This window comes from Dreissena polymorpha, chromosome 3 (genome assembly GCF_020536995.1).
Source record: "Dreissena polymorpha isolate Duluth1 chromosome 3, UMN_Dpol_1.0, whole genome shotgun sequence".
Lineage (NCBI taxonomy): Eukaryota > Metazoa > Mollusca > Bivalvia > Myida > Dreissenidae > Dreissena > Dreissena polymorpha.
Window position 1 is genome coordinate 80663498 of NC_068357.1, and position 16344 is coordinate 80679841.

General features: G+C 40.3%; 1 protein-coding gene across 1 annotated transcript; it reads right to left on the reverse strand.

Annotated features, from left to right (window-relative positions):
• Nucleotides 1-2453: 2453 nt before the first annotated feature.
• On the reverse strand, nt 2454-15040 carry LOC127872356 (alpha-mannosidase 2-like). The gene is made up of 3 exons (XM_052415688.1): nt 13631-15040; nt 3260-3385; nt 2454-2501 (listed from the first exon to the last, which is right to left on the reverse strand). Exons 1-3 carry the CDS (start codon nt 15038-15040, stop codon nt 2454-2456), a joined length of 1584 nt encoding a protein of 527 aa, XP_052271648.1.
• Between the last annotated feature and the right edge of the window lie 1304 nt (nt 15041-16344).

The following is a 16344-nucleotide window of genomic DNA, read 5'->3' on the forward strand; positions in this document are numbered from 1 at the left end:
GTCAGAGGGGAAGGGAGGGGGTGCAATGCATCCAACGTACCCAGGTTACTGGACAACCTCGTCCTTTCTTTTAAATAAAGCTGTTATAAATATGAATATATTAAGAAACTGAAAAATGTAAATGGTGGACTAACGTCATACTCTTATAAAAATGTTTTAAAATAAGGAATACCAGGTCAATACCATTTGCCTGATTTAGAAAGGGCAAGGATGAACAATAATCTCGTTAAAAACTAAAACAAAATTGTGTCAATATGACACAAATCCAACACAATTACAATGACTACGCTAGATTTGTGCAAAAATAACACGAATCAAAACAAATCAGTCACATGACTGAATAATAGGGTGGGTGTTGGTTGCTCTCTCTCCCCTAATGACCTAGATCTTGTCAGTTATCTGACAGTCCAGAAGGTATTTGGCGCGGGCAGAGAAGACAGGGCCCCTAGCTGCTCCCTTGGGGTCTAGCACGTTGGAAAGGTTTAAAACTAGTCCATGGGAGTGCAATTCAGCTTCGAAGTGGTCCCTCTGCACCTTATGGTTTTGGCAGTGCAGCAGCATGTGGGGCGCAGTGAGGGGTTCCTACACCTAGGACATGCAGGGTCTACACCGAGGACATACTTTCCCGCGCAACCGGGTAATATGGTGGTTCCCATCCTCAGGCGCGTGATGGCTCTTTCAAGCACAATGCTTGCTGAGTATCTGTCAGGCGGCCTGAGGGTTTTCGCGGGTCTGGTAAAAGTATGTCGACGGAAGCCAAATTGTCGGTCCGGAGATTCCACTGACCCACGACAAATTTCTTTGTCAGGGAGTAGATCTCAGTAGGTGCCAGGGATTCCCCAGCATCTACGGCTCCCCTCAAGAGGCCGTCCTTAGCCCCCATGTCGGCCTGCTCGTTCCCACTGATGTTGACATGTGCTGTGACCTTTAAAGATTTATCTAGGCACTGTTGATGACGTTCCAAAATGCTAGTTAAAATATCAGGCCTAGATCTGCTATTTCTGTTTTTTATAGACTCAAGAGATGACATTGAGTCTGATAAAATAGCAGTTTTAGTAGGTTTATTGACCAATATCCAGCACAAAGAGTATTTAATTGCCAAAAGTTCTGCTGTAAAAATAGAGAGATTGTTGCTGAGCCTGTGCGTTTTGGTAATATTTTTTGAAGGAATTACAAAAGAGTTGGCTACCAAACCAGAGTTAGGGTATTTGGAGCCGTCAGTGTGGATTTTTAGATGCTAAGCATACATATTATCTATAAGGGAGAGAGTTTCTGACTTGATGAGGTGTGGCAAGTCAGTTTTCGTTATTTTATTAGAGAGTGATAGGTCAACATCAATGGGTCCAAGCGTCCAGGGGGGGGGGGGGGGGGGCCTTGGAGGGCCTCAGGCCTGCTACAGGTACCTTGTCGAGGCCGGCATCCTCAACACGGGTCGTAATACTCGCACCAAATGGTAGGGCGACATGCTTACGCTTAAGTATTTTCCCCTTGATGAAGGTGCCAGTCCCGACAAGTTTGTTAACAGGGTTTGAACCATGCGGAGACTTAGCCCTGGCCCAGAAATTTAGGGACTGCTGATTTCGACGCAAGTCTATGGGTAGAATACCGGTCTCCTCTTCAAGCAGTGCACCTGGTGTGCAGCTCAGGGCCCTCAGAGCTATCCTAAGTGCCTTATGTTGAATGGCATCAACCATTTTAAGGGCGTTTGGCTTTGCACATGCATAGATCTGGGCTCCATAATCTCGCTTTGGACGTATAAGAGACTGGTAGAGAGTTAAGAGGCTATTTTTATCTGATCCGAAACCTGTGCCTCTTAACATTCTTATTAAATTTAGGTCCCTTTCGCACCTTTCTGCCAAATATTTGAAGTGGTGAGTAAAAGTTAACTGTTTATCTAGGTACATACCTAGAAATTTCACCACTTTTTCAAAGATAATTTTGGTGCCGCCTAAATTTAAGTCAAAAGAGTGCTGAATTTGGTCGCCAAATAGAACTCCTCCTGTTTTGGTTGGAGAAATTTTGAATCCCCATTCAATTGCCCATTTCCATATGGAGTCTTAGCCTGCTTGAGCCCTCTTTTGCAGGCGTAACATGTTAGACCTCTTTAACCAAGTGCCTGAGTCATCGGCAAACTGGGAGATAACCATTCCTGAGTCTTTTACAGCATCAGGTAGACCGTTTACGATGATGGAGAACAGAGTCGGGGATAATACGGACCATGGGGGTTCCGCAGTCAGTTAGGCTACCTCTGATAACTCCCCATCGATCCTGACCTGGATTTTACGGCCCTCTAGGAAAGCTCTGAGGTAGTGAAAACAGTATCCAGTGATTCCATAGTCAGCTAGCTTTTTTAATATGCCAAAGGTCCATGTTAATTCAAAGGCGGCCTGAAGGTAAAAAAAAATTGCTAATACTGATTGCCCTTGATTTTTTGCAGAAAGAATGTCATGTTGTTATCTAGCTAGCTGATCTAGAGTGGATCGCCCCTTCCCAAAGCCAGACTGGAAGGGGTTTAGTATGTTATATGATTCCAATAAGTGTTCTAATCTATTTTTGACCATTATTTCTAGTAATTTATCTGCGTGTGATGTTAAACTTATTGGACGATATGAGTTTGGATCATTTTTGTCCTTACCAGGTTTAGGAATTGGAATCACTGTGGCCTGCTTCCACTCGGGTGGTACCGTGCCTGTCCTATACACCTGATTGAATACATGTAGGTTAAGCCATATTTTGAGAGTTATGGCTGGCATATTTTTAAACATTAAATATGCTATTTTGTCAGGCCCCGTGGCAGTGTTGCTCCTGGTGTTTATGGCACTAAATACTTCTGTTATAGTAAAAGGTAAATTGAGAGGCATGCTGTTGTCCCCAGGCTCATTTAAACTGTTTTGGTGCTCAGTCTCAAACCGCTTTTGATAGTTCAAAGTTTCAAGAGGAAGGTTTGGGTCACTGGAGACAGATTGGAAATGCTGTACCAAAAATTGAGCATTGTCCCTTGGGGTAGTGGCAAATTCGCCTTTGTATTTAATTAGCGGTACAGGGGTGAATGATTTTCCTTTAATTCTGTGAATTTTTTGCCAAAAATCCCTAGTATTTTTCTTATTTATAATTGCTGAATCCCAGAATTCTTTCCAATTTTGAGTTTTTGCGTCCAAAAAACCTGCTTTGCCTGATTTTCGAGGGACCTATAATTAAGAAGATTATGCTCAGCGGGGTTCTTTTTAAGAGTTTTTAATGCTTTTTTACGGTCCTGTACCGCCTTGGAGCACGCCTCATTCCACCACGGGACCCTAATTCTGGCCTTAACCTTGCCGGAGGAGATGCTACATTCCGCTATGGACAGTATCTTACTAGTTAAGGTGTTACAAAACAGATTAGTGTCCTGAGAGTGAACATCTGCAAGGGAGAGATCTGAGCAGAGGTCCCTAAACTGAGCCCAGTTAGCTTTTTCCAATAAAAACTTTTGCTCTCCTGAGCATTGAACCTCAGTTCCCTGTGCAATATAGTTGAGCAGGGTAACCTGTTGTGGGAGGTGATCAGATCCCATGGTATCATTAACGGTTGCCCATGCAGACGCACTTGCTATCCTGGCATTAACAACTTTTCAATAGGCAAAAAAACATTTTAAAATATAATAATTTAGATAGTCTAAAAAAGGAACCAAACATTAAAGAAAAAACTGCGTAAGTCCATTTTTAGAATTAAAATGACAACTACAGGCTTTTATATTTTCATAAATAAAATGTATGCCCATTTTAATTAAGACTTTCTAAATTATTATCTTTTAAAACTTAAAAAAAATATTTAAAAAATGTTTTTTGAAAAGTTGGAAAAATTGACTTACGCAGTTTTTGCAGAAACAATAAGTGCACCAATGAGTGTTCAGGATTTTCTCCGTGCTCATATCTATGCCTTCCAATTGGATATGAAATCCAGTATTTTCGCAGAAAATGACCCGTGAACACGCCGTTCTTATAAAAACAAATAACATTTTGCGCCAAATTTGACTTACGCGGTTTTCGAAGAACAGCGACGTCTTGCTCTTCCAACCATTCTATTACCGCCCGACCTTCTGCGTCTGAATTGATGGAACCCCAAGCAGGGTGATGTGCATTAAAGTCACCTGTGAATATTACATCATAGGTTCCTTTAATGGTCCTTAATTCCTTAAAGAGGCCGTTCAGAGTTTCAAGATCACATCCTCTTGAATATAAATTGACCAGGATAAGATGCCTCCGTGCTCATATCTATGCCTTCCAATTGGATATGAAATCCAGTATTTTCGCAGAAAATGACCCGTGAACACGCCGTTCTTATAAAAACAAATAACATTTTGCGCCAAATTTGACTTACGCGGTTTTCGAAGAACAGCGACGTCTTGCTCTTCCAACCATTCTATTACCGCCCGACCTTCTGCGTCTGAATTGATGGAACCCCAAGCAGGGTGATGTGCATTTAAGTCACCTGTGAATATTACATCATAGGTTCCTTTAATGGTCCTTAATTCCTTAAAGAGGCCGTTCAGAGTTTCATGATCACATCCTCTTGAATATAAATTGACCAGGATAAGATGCCGGTTCTTGTAAATAACCAATTTAATTGCTAATGCCTCAATAGCAGTGCTACCATCAGATTTAAATTGGTTGTTCACTCCCATGTGTTCATAATTAATAGAGTTTTTAATATATATGGCAAGGCCACCAGCAATATTTTGGTTTAAAATACCAAAAATTTTAAATTCACAGTTGTACCCAAGTATATGTTTTACTGAACTATTGGACAATTTTGTTTCCTGTAAGCATAAAATATGGGTATTAGGATTATTGTCAATAAGGATTCCTATCTCCTATTGAGGAGATTTAATTCCTTATTTATGACCAGCACAGGCCCCTTTAAGTTTCGCGGGGGTCCTGGCAGGTTGGACGGGTTTCTTGTTAACAGAGGAGGGACCGCTGGCCGGAGGGGGGCATCCTGGATCTGCTATTATTGGAGGGTCCCCAGTTCCAGAATGGATTTTATTAGATAGGGATTTGTCGGGGGGGGGGGATGGCCTTTGTTAGAGATTCTCTGCCATTGTTTAACCGAGAATCAATTTATTGTAAATGTAGGAAATAACACGACACCCAGTGGGCCTATTTCGGTCCTTTAATATCTCAGCTATCAGATCCGTCAGCTCGCTGAGATGTATGTTCCTACATGTGTGACCTGTTGCTGGCGGATCCTTAATTTTTATAAATGATTTCCCGGCAAACGAGTTACGTCTGCTGGTGTTAACGGCAGTGGAGCTCATTGGTGATGTCTGGGTGTCGACCATTCTGGGACGGTTAGGGGGGACACTAACTCGGGGCTCCTCCTCTATTTCGCAGACACCAGAGATTGAAAGATTTTCCAATATACTGGAGTGCACCGACACTAGGGAGTCGTGCCCCGTCACATCGAATATCGAGTTGTCCGATAGTGTAGTGCCACTACAAACAGTGTCACTAGCCACAGGAGGTCGTCTCTGTGTAGGTGAATCCCCCTGGATAGGCGATAAAAGGGAGGTGGTGCATATTTCCGGTGTGTGATTGGATACCGGTTCCACAAAAGTAACTTTGGGGGGGGGGGGGGGTCCCTTTTAATGGATTGAGGGGGGTACTCTTACCCACTAACAACTCAACTATAGGACATGTCTTCCCGGTTTGGGGCGAGATACTACCGATAGAGGCATGTTTGGGTGATTACGTGGAACCGGTTGTGGTGGTTGTGTTCCGGGCGCCCGCGCTGTGGCTCACAGTGTCAGGTGCGAGTAGCCTGCTCTCCGCCTCGGACTAGGTGACCCCATAAAAGTTAGCAAAGGTGGCTATAGAAACAGCCTTCTTATAGGAGGGGCACCCCTGGTAGGATGCGGAGTGCTGGCCGCCTCAGTTGGCGCACAAACGAATCTTGTTGGTGCACCTTCTTTGGCAGTTAGAGCCGGCGCAGCGGCGGCAGGAGGTGATATTGTGGCATTAACCCCTACTGGCTATATGACCAAAGCCCTGGCAATTAAAGCAACGGGCATGTGTGGTCGGGCAGGGACGAATGTCGAGGGCTATGCTGGTACCCTTTACAAAGATTTTATTAGGGACTGGAATGGAGGTTAAAAAGAGATCTTAACCAGTCTCGGAAAACCAGGTGGAGCAGAGCGAAAAGGTACAACCCTTTCCAATTTAGTGATGAGAAGATCAGAAGCAGGTATCGCAGGGTTAAAAGAGAGAAATGACTGAAATTCTATCAAATCCTGGCTTTCCGGGATCCCTGCAATGAGACCGTGAACCGTTCTCATGTTTGACGGACCGCGACTTTGCCTAGGAAAAAGGTACCCCTGGAAAGAAGAGTGGCAAGCGCTTGTGCGGACTTGAGCTGCAAGAGAACGCAGCCAGACGCCAAGGGCACCGTCCGCTCAACAAGTCCGGATAGTTCTCCTGTCAAACACGAGGCCAGTTGAAAAATGGTAAAAAGAGACATGATAGGGCCTACACTTCCAACTGACTGGAGGAGGCACTTAAAGGGCATGGTGTTGTGGGACAGGTGGTGTCTATCCAACCCTGAAAGCGCCTCCCCCAGTAAAGGAGTCAGATTTTGACTCTGCCCCTTGGATGGTTTGTTATTAGAGGACATTAGAGACATTGGGGTGGATTGAAGAAAGTTGGTAACAAAAAAGAAATAATACTGATAAAGATGGTAATCAAAGGTAAAGTGTGCAGTGTGTCAACCAATATAGTGTCAATTATCACAGTAATTTTAATAATCCCAGTACAAAGTACAGCATTTAATGTGAGCACCGCACCGGTAAACAACCCAATAAAGTATATATATATATACGTTAATGGAGATAGTTAATTAGGTCATTTGGAAATTTATTTGTTACTGTATAATGAAAGAGCCAAAAAATAATAATTTCCGACTACCAAATGACGTCCGAAATACTGTAAGTTTTAGATAATTACGAAAAAAGAAAAAAGGATCAATGGACGGGCAAGGAACAATAATGTAGCGGTGGCTGGATGGTGTTTAAGTGGAAGGTCTTCTTTTCTTTACATCAGTTTTCAATTTTCTTTATTTCTACGGCGATATTAGCTCTGTTTATAAACAACCCTCTACAAGGTTGCAACCGGAAGCTCTAAATGAATGTCAAGGTCGTCCGCTGTATAATTTTTCTATTTTAAAACGGATTGACCTACTTGTAATTTTTAATAAGAAATTTCGGCCAATCAGCGCCATCATTATATAAGCCTATTAACCAATACAAACGCCGCTTTTTAACAGCGTTAGGCTCAGCCAATATGCAGTTTATAATGAGTATTGCATTTAAACCCCATCTAATTTAATTATAAGTAAAGCTATTTTTTAAATTACTAGATTTTTATAAAAGCACCGCACCAACACTGCAAAGTTTTCTATTTTCATAAATGGTAAAGCCCAGTAAAATCGGGCTGTCCATTTTATGGCCGTTTTCGACCTTTTTATGCAGAGTTTTATGTTAAGCAGTGTGCTCGGGCAATGGTTTATTAACCGAAGTCTCGAGGGTAAACAACCCCATTAGTCAGTCATTTAGACACAACTTTGGTGAAGATCGGATGAAAACGACTTCAATTAGAGAGCGGACACCATGCTAAATCATTGAAATGCACTAAGTGACCCCGTGACCTAGTTTTTGACCCAGCATGACCCATATCCGAACTTGACCTAGATATTGTCTCGATACAACTCCTGACCAAATTTGGTGAAGATCGGATGAAAACTACTTCAATTAGAGTGCGGACACCATGCTAAATGCTTGCAGCGCGTTAAGTGACCTCGTGACCTAGTTTTTGACCCAGCATGACCCAAACTTAAACTTGACCTAGATATCATTTAGACGCAACTTAGGACCAAATTTGGTGAAGATCGGATGAAAACTACTTCAATTAGAGAGCGGACACCATGCTAAATCCTTGAAATGCACTAAGTGACCCCGTGACCTAGTTTTTGACCCGACATGACCCATATTCTAACTTGACCTATATATTGTCTAGATACAACTTCTGACCAAGTTTGGTGAAGATCGGATGAAAACTATTTTAATTAGAGAGCGGACACTGCAGTGGACGCCGCCGCCCGCCCACTCGCCCGCCCGCCCGCCAAGGCTGAAACTTTAATACGTCCCGTTTTTTCAAAACGGGCGTATAAAAATGGAGAGAGGGTTGGAAATTCAATAACACACACTCCGTTGCCATTTATAAAGTGGCCTTTATTTAAATAGCGTTTCCTGATTTTTTTCTAGTAATGTGAAACGGCATCAGTATGGTAAATGTCTACTATGCAGAACAATTATTCTACTTAATGTTGTAACCATGCACACGCTACAGAATTTGAAAAATTACACCACATAGTTAGAGACTTAGTGTTAATTGAGGCATCACTCGCTGTATTTTTCGGCGTAGCTGTTCAACGCCACTTATGACATTACCTGACCTGTGTAAGTGTCCAATAAAATTTCCCGCGGCTAGACACGAATAAATACACTTTATTTATTCCATTGGCTGATTTGAGCATACCACCAGAACATTGGAAACATGACCGCGTCTTTGTAACACTGTTTTACTGCGTGTTCAGCATGAAACAATTTTATCTATAATGAAAAGGCTTGATAGATAGAACAGTTTTACACTTAACTCTTGACATCAATACAGTTTGTGCGTGCACCTTTTATTTTCAGAGGATTGCCAGCGCCAGAGCGTTTGTACTGAACGGCTGTGTTTTCATATTTAGTAATTACTTCCATATTCCTGTCTGTGTACTAGTACATGTATATTTAAGTTCATAAAAGTATCGTTTTCCCTATCCTGATATTCGTTTTGGCCATACCATATTAAATTCTTTTCGAGCATTTAACATGTAAAAGTATAAAGTTTTGAACAAGCCGTCGTTCCAGCAATGGAAGCGTGGCCTCACTTTAATGCATTGCATTCCAACCCGCAAGGTATCATGGTCAGTTCGCGGCCAGTGAAATAATCATTATATAGTATAGACGCTATCACGTGAACTAGGTGAACTGGAATTTTCTTTAGACCAGAAATATGTTAAATGAAGATATTTAGCGATATAATTATGGTATGTCAATAATAGATTCTTCATGTATTTTCAACAATACCATGCTAAATATTATTTTTGTTTAATTTAACAAGAATTATTCCACCATATTGACTAATGTATTACGCATGAGCTCGATGATTCTCGATACTATTAAAGGGGCCTTTTCACAGATTTTGGCATTTTTTAACTTATTCATTAAATGCTTTATATCGATAAATGTAAACATTGGATCGTAACAGCTCCAGTAAAAAATCAAGAATAAAATTTAAAAAAGGAAAAGAACTTTGCCCGGTCCAGGTTTCGAACCAGTGACCCCTGGAGTCCTGCCATAGTCCTGAAGTAAAAACGCCTTAGCCTACTGAGCTATTCCGCCGAGTACATATACTTGACGTATTTTATACCTTATATAAGCAATCTTCGTAGTTTCACAAAATTTAACGACAAAAACAGAACTCTCCAAATTATTCAATCGTTTCGCGTTGCAACGCTTTATAATTTTTATGTTTTAAAATCGTCAAAAGATGCATATTATGGTTATATTAGACCATGGTAAATGTTCAGTATTACTGTTTCCTCACAAATATCATAACTAAAACGAAAATTTGCGAATCTGAAACAACTTTTTTCAATTTTGTCAATTTACCAAAGCGTGAAAAGATCCCTTTAATAATCAAATCAAATAGCAATGCCCGACAAACCACTAAAACAGGTTTGTTCGAATAACGCGCGTATAAATATTTAAAATATGTACGGATACTTCGCGTGTGGCCGGTTTACTCATATGTTTTAATTTCACTTCCATTCTTCTTTTGGTTTTCTATTTTGTATCGATAGGCTTATGACCAGCAATATGTAATAATTTACAATAAGCCGCAATAACTGCACGTAACATCCCGTACTGCGTGTTATGCAGCTAAGAACTGCGCAGAAAAAAAGATCTCATTCATTGAACTGTTTACCTTTCACCAATTACAACCACAATCAACGCCGTATATCTTTTTTTTTTAAAGATATTTCTTGTTTGTTTGTTGTTTTACAATTGGTATAGCGGGAAGCATAACTTTAAAACAGTAAACAGATTGAAAGCTGTTAAGAAGCACACTGTAAAGTGTATTTATCAAGGGTCCATAAACTTTCCAAAGACCTACGCATTTATATTTGACATATATGCATGCATGTTCGCAATTATTCACTTCAAATGGAAACAATAAAGTTGAACGAAAAATCATATTTGGTTTTGTACAAACACAATATGTCTATATGTGACGTCGTTGGCAGAAACCCGTGCAAATGAGGTCGCCGTTTGTATAGTTGACGAGCAGGTATTTTATTATATGTTCTTTTCATTTATTAAACATTTGTTTCAATATGAAACACATACATGTAAACATACACAAAGGTATATACGTGTATACCATTTGAGCCGCGTTCTGAGAAAACTGGGCTTAATGCATGTGCGTAAAGTGTCGTCCCAGATTAGCCTATGCAGTCCGCACATGCTAATCTGGGACGACACTTTCCGCTTTTATGGTATTTTTAGTTTCAAGGAAGTCCCTCCTTACCGAAAATCACGTTGAAGCATAAAGTGTCGTACCTGATAAGCCTGTGCGGACTGCACAGGCTAATCTGGGACGACACTTTACGCATATGCATTAAGCCCAGTTTTCTCAGAACAAGGCTCATTTTCTTGCCGGGAGCAAACGCATATAATATCAAATATTACATATTTTACCTGTTCATTCGACTCAAAATATTGAATCAAATAGTCATGGCTTTGGGCAATATTTTGAAACCTCAATTAAAGTAACGTTGTTTCAGATTAAAATCATGGATTATATTTGCTGAACCGTTATATTAATAACATCTGTCATCATATTTTAAGGCCTTTTGATAGATTTTCGCATGTATTGAAGTTTGTCTTTGCTTTATAGTTATAGATGTAAACATTGGATCTAAAAAGCTCCAGTAAAAAACAAGAATAATATTAAAGAAGAAAAAGTAAACCTCAACTGGTCCCTGATGTAAAAGGCAGTAGCTTAGACCACTAGGCAATCCGCTCTCATTCAATGAGTGCTGAATTTTATACTATATATATAAGCAATGTTCGTGGTATCACAAAATATAACGATAACATCAAAACTCTCCAAATTATTGAATCGTTTCGCGTTGCAACGCTTTATAATTTTCAGGTTTTTAAATCGTTAAAAGATGCATATAATGGAATTTTTAGAGCATGGTAAATGTTCAGTATTACTTTTTCCTCACATATATCATAAGTACACTCGACAATTTGCGATTCTGAAACAATTTGTTTTAATTTTGTCAATTAACCGAAACTTTAAAAGGTCCCTTTAATTATTGTCATGAGTTGCATGCCCCAAGGCATCATTCTTATATATATGATATTTTATTTATCGGACTTTGTCGAGGAAGAAAACAGAGTGGACAAAAAGTATGTCAAGCCACACCTAGATAAAAAGGATAAAAACTTACTAACATGTTTAGTACATAACTTTAATAAATAACGAGCTGGCAACTGGGTTAACCAGGAAAGTGTGAGTGGAAACTGTGAGCTTTCATTTGGGTTAACCAGGAAAGTGTGAGTACAAACTGTGAGCTGGCAACTGGGTTATCCAGGAAAGTGTAGGTTGAAACTATGAGCTGGCAACTGTGATAACCAGGAAAGTGTGAGTTGAAACTGTGCGCTGGCAACTGGGATAACCAGGAAAGTGTGAGTTGAAACTGTGAGCTGGCAACTGGGTTAACCAGGAATGTGTGAGTTGAAACTGTGAGCTGGCAACTGGGTTATCCAGGAAAGTTTGACAGGAAAGTGTGAGTTGAAACTGTGAGCTGGCAACTGGGTTAACCAGGAAAGTGTTATTTGGTTAACCGACAACTTTGATATGACTAAAATAGTTTTATTAACGGCGAGCAATCCATAAAAAGTAAGTAAACATTGATACAATATATATTGTGTTTACGTTAGCATACATTTATGACATTGTGTTTGTTGGAAAACCTTATGAGATTAAAATAATTTTCTGAGGTTATACGGAACGTGACAGGCATACTTTGAAACGCATTTCCGATACATGATTATTTTTTAACAATCCAATTATTGCCTATAATTTCAAATACGACTTAATGAATAAAGGAATACAACATGACTTCATTGCGAGAATAATATACGCTTTAAAGCCAGATCCTTGAGTAGAACTGCATAAATCTGTTTTTTCCCAAGTGTTCTCGAAGAGACTAACTCCAGCCATATTCGTTTGCGAAAGTTTTATTATTATTATTCGTTTGCTTAATTTGAGTTGGAACCACTTCGTGAATTATTTGTTTATACGTGTTCATCTACCACATGCTTAGTTCTATGCACAATGTATAAATATTCGACTCAAGTATACACAATAAAATGTGACAAACATAATACACTTTAAGGATTAAAATTATACAAAATATGGAGTTTGAAATAAATATATCTGAGATTCTAAAATGTAAAAGAAATGTGTTATTCAAATTATAATCGATAATTCTAAATTATAATATATAGAACCGCAATTGATGTTAATTAATCCTTGCTGCGAAAATGGAATGTCTTCATGTCCATCGCACGCATCCACACTTGTTCATGCGATCGTAGCTTCCGCTTTTCCTTCAAATGGGAAAGGAACATTTCCCGGACGTCATAATTCGGACGAGCGTTGAGAGGAGTGAATATAGCGTCCGGTATTATTTGCGCGTCTTTATTCACCGGGCAAAATGATTCTGTCATATTATCATAGCAACCGTATGCACGTCTGAAGACGGTCACGGACAATCCATCATACACGTTATCGTGAGAATACGCAAGATTTTTAACGTTTGCTAAAACAAAGTCACATGACATTTCACGACGCAGAAATGACCTCGCTTTCTTGGCTAAATAACCATTTTCCTGAGATGAGAATACATGAATAGGGTGTTGCAAAAGGTCATTTAAAAATATGCTATTTATAGTGGGTAGTGTCGTTTCCATTAAAACATGTCGTTCAAATATGCTGCTTGGTAAAATTTCCACGAAAATTTTTGTCGAAGTTGGCTTATTGTCTTTCACCGGCTCGGGATGACCCATTTCAGGCCTCATTGCAACTCTGTCCAGCATCAGATCAATTTCTCCGGAAGAACTACTCACTGCTCCGTGCGGCTGCGCGGAATGAATGACTAAACGTGCGTGATCATCTTCCAAAATGGCCATTGAAGACATCGGATAAATATTCCCATCAAAGGGTAAACCTTTTCTAAACTTTCGTCCCATCATTTGTAGCCCTGCAGAATCAACAAAGAATAATTCGCTTTTTATGTCAGTCTTGACCCTTAAGGCCAAATTTCCCACCTTTCCCGTTGCTTTAGAAAGGTCACTTAAAATATCAACTTTAAGAGCTTGACCCGGAGCCGAATGCACTAAGGTCAATGTCATAGTGTATGAAAAGAAACCTCTCGTTACCTCTATGCCACACGTGTATGAATCCCATATGGATTTTACCTTCATGTCATGAGTGGTTACCGGATCATTGTTCCCGTTGGTGATTGAAGCGTACGCACCACCAGAATCCTGGAACCAGCGCCAATCGATCTCCATGCGTGCGCAAAACTGCGTCCCGTGGTAGCACAGTCGCTCTGGCGTCCCAGTTACTAATGAGAATGTCACGTTCATGAGCGAGTTTTCACATGCCATCCGTCGGTTATCTGTGTCGTGCGATATTATATTGTTTCGTTTCGAATACTCTACAACTCCTACTTTCACACCGTTTTCTATTTTGTCTGGTCTCTTGTTGCTTTGCTTTACCTTTAAAATAACTACTCCTACCGGTGGAAAATCCACAACGAAGTTTATTCTGAATGCCCTGCTTTCTATCTGATGAATGTCAAACTTGACATCATTGTTATCGTAGTCAATGATTGTTATATTGGGTACAGGAACCAGCAGACTGACCAGCTCGCGTCTAGACTGCGTCAATGAGTTTACGAGTAGTAGCTGGGTCCCGTCTTGATACATCGGCAATAAAACGTGTCTTGTAGGCTGATTCTCAGTAGGCCTCGCTAACAGCGGAACGAGTTTGGCTTCTTTTGATTTGGAGCTATCACCACTCAGCAGCAGCTGCACAGCGGTAGCAAGCACGCGCTGCGATGACGTAAACGCTGCTGTCAGCAAGAGTTCATAGTCGCGTACCACGTACTCTTTAGACGTTCCTGTAATGGCATCGTGGTGCTGAAAAATGCCGAGATTTTTTCGCGCGAGCATAAGATCCCTCAAAATCTGCTGCCTAACGGCACCATCAACGTGACCGCTGATGGCGATGGCGGCGAAAAGCTCGGCGCTCCGGAGACTCTCAAGAACCTCTCTGCCCAGACGCTTGTCGAACTGGCGCGTGGTGAAGTACCCGGTCCAGTATTCATTGTTTTCCGTGTACGAGTAGAAGTCTCCGGAAACCACCGGGTAGTTAAGGCCATATTTTTCGGTATGCCGATCGACTTCCAGAAAGAAATCTTTCAGCGTACCAAACCGCATCTGTACGTTAAATTCCTTGTGCTCGTTGACGTATTTCATGAATATCTTCAAGTTCCGGTACTGCTTCACCCATTCATGCTCCGTGTCATACTGGAAGTCGCCACCATGCGGGAGCATCATGACGTTGTACTTGTAGTTTGCGTTCTTTAGACGGAACTGTTTCACGATGGACTGTGCCAGTGTATCCAGTTGGATTCGACCAACCCCGGGGAGATCGGGATCAGGAAGATCCGGTTGCTCTCTGAAGTCCAGTTTCCTGCAGATGGGTCTGTCGGGACCGCAGCTGTCGGATATGCTAAACCACTCGTACGTATCAACCTGTGCAATGGGCGAATACAGAATGATAGGATAACAGATGATAAATGGAAGAAATCTAGTGTACATTGATATAGCATGGGACAATAACAGTAATTTAAGTATCCACATGCCATGAAAGAATGTAGCATGAGAGAATAGCAATGAAAATGTGTAGGCATCCTCATTTACAATGGACAAAATTAACAAAGGAGAATAACAATTCGATTTATAAGCCCATAGATCCAAATTTCCGAGCTTTCGTTGATACAAGTGTTCTTTTAATGCCCCTCCACGGTGTATAACCATATCGGTCCCCCTCTCGGATGAAACTCTATATCGGTAGGCCTCTTAGATGCGGTACAGGTCATTCTCGGACAAAAATATGGTTATGTGTGGACGGTCATCCACCAAACAACTATTGATTGTTCAAAAGGGACAAGGGTCATTAAAAGTATTGTACGGAACATTAGAACCATTCTGCTTTGTAGTTATATGTTTATTTTATTTGCTGCGTTAGTGATAACTCATAAATAAGCTACACAGTCGAGAGATGTCCCTCTATTGAATATGAGCTATATTATTTTGAAATGTGATTGTGCCTTTATAATGCGAACATCTGATCGCTTTGATTAAATAAGTCGTATAAAGCAATTGTAGAAGTTTCGACGGGTTCGGAAAACAATTCCAGAGTTAAGGCCCCTTCATTGATTAAAATTGAGAAATATGTCCGTCCCAATATGTTTCTCAGTAAATTTTGTTTTAATGTTAAAAAATGCACTAAATGTATACTCTCATATGGAAATCGTGCGCTTCCAACTTTTGTAGGGATGAACTCTAGAGTTCTGGCCCATTAACCCATTTATGTTTAGTGGAATCTCCCATCCTTCTAAATTGGATCAATTTATTTCCAAAATTAGGGATGTCTAGTATATTTATTTCTATATCTAGAATATTTCTTACATAAATTCTTTTAAGCAAACAGCGCAGACCCAGATGAGACGCCACATCATGTGGCGTCTCATCTTGGTCTACGCTGTTTGCCAAGGCCTTGTATCTAGACCTAGGCATAGATGGGTTAATAAATTGAATGAATCTGAGTAATATTCTCTGTATTACTATTAAGCTGTTGTATGGAATATCATATAATTTAAAATAAATGTGTATTATCGTTCCCCGGTGGTTTTTATTCAAGATTTACTAGAATGACTCAGACATTTCAGAGCTATGGGCCTTTAATTGATACTTTAAAGTGAGTGCGCAAGATTTTGTCAAATATTTATGAATTAATATAAAATGTGTAAAACAAAAAACTAGTATACATTTATTTCAATATAAATTAAAATATGTTTTGTCTCAGATTAGCCTGTGCAGTCCGATTAATCAGGGACGAC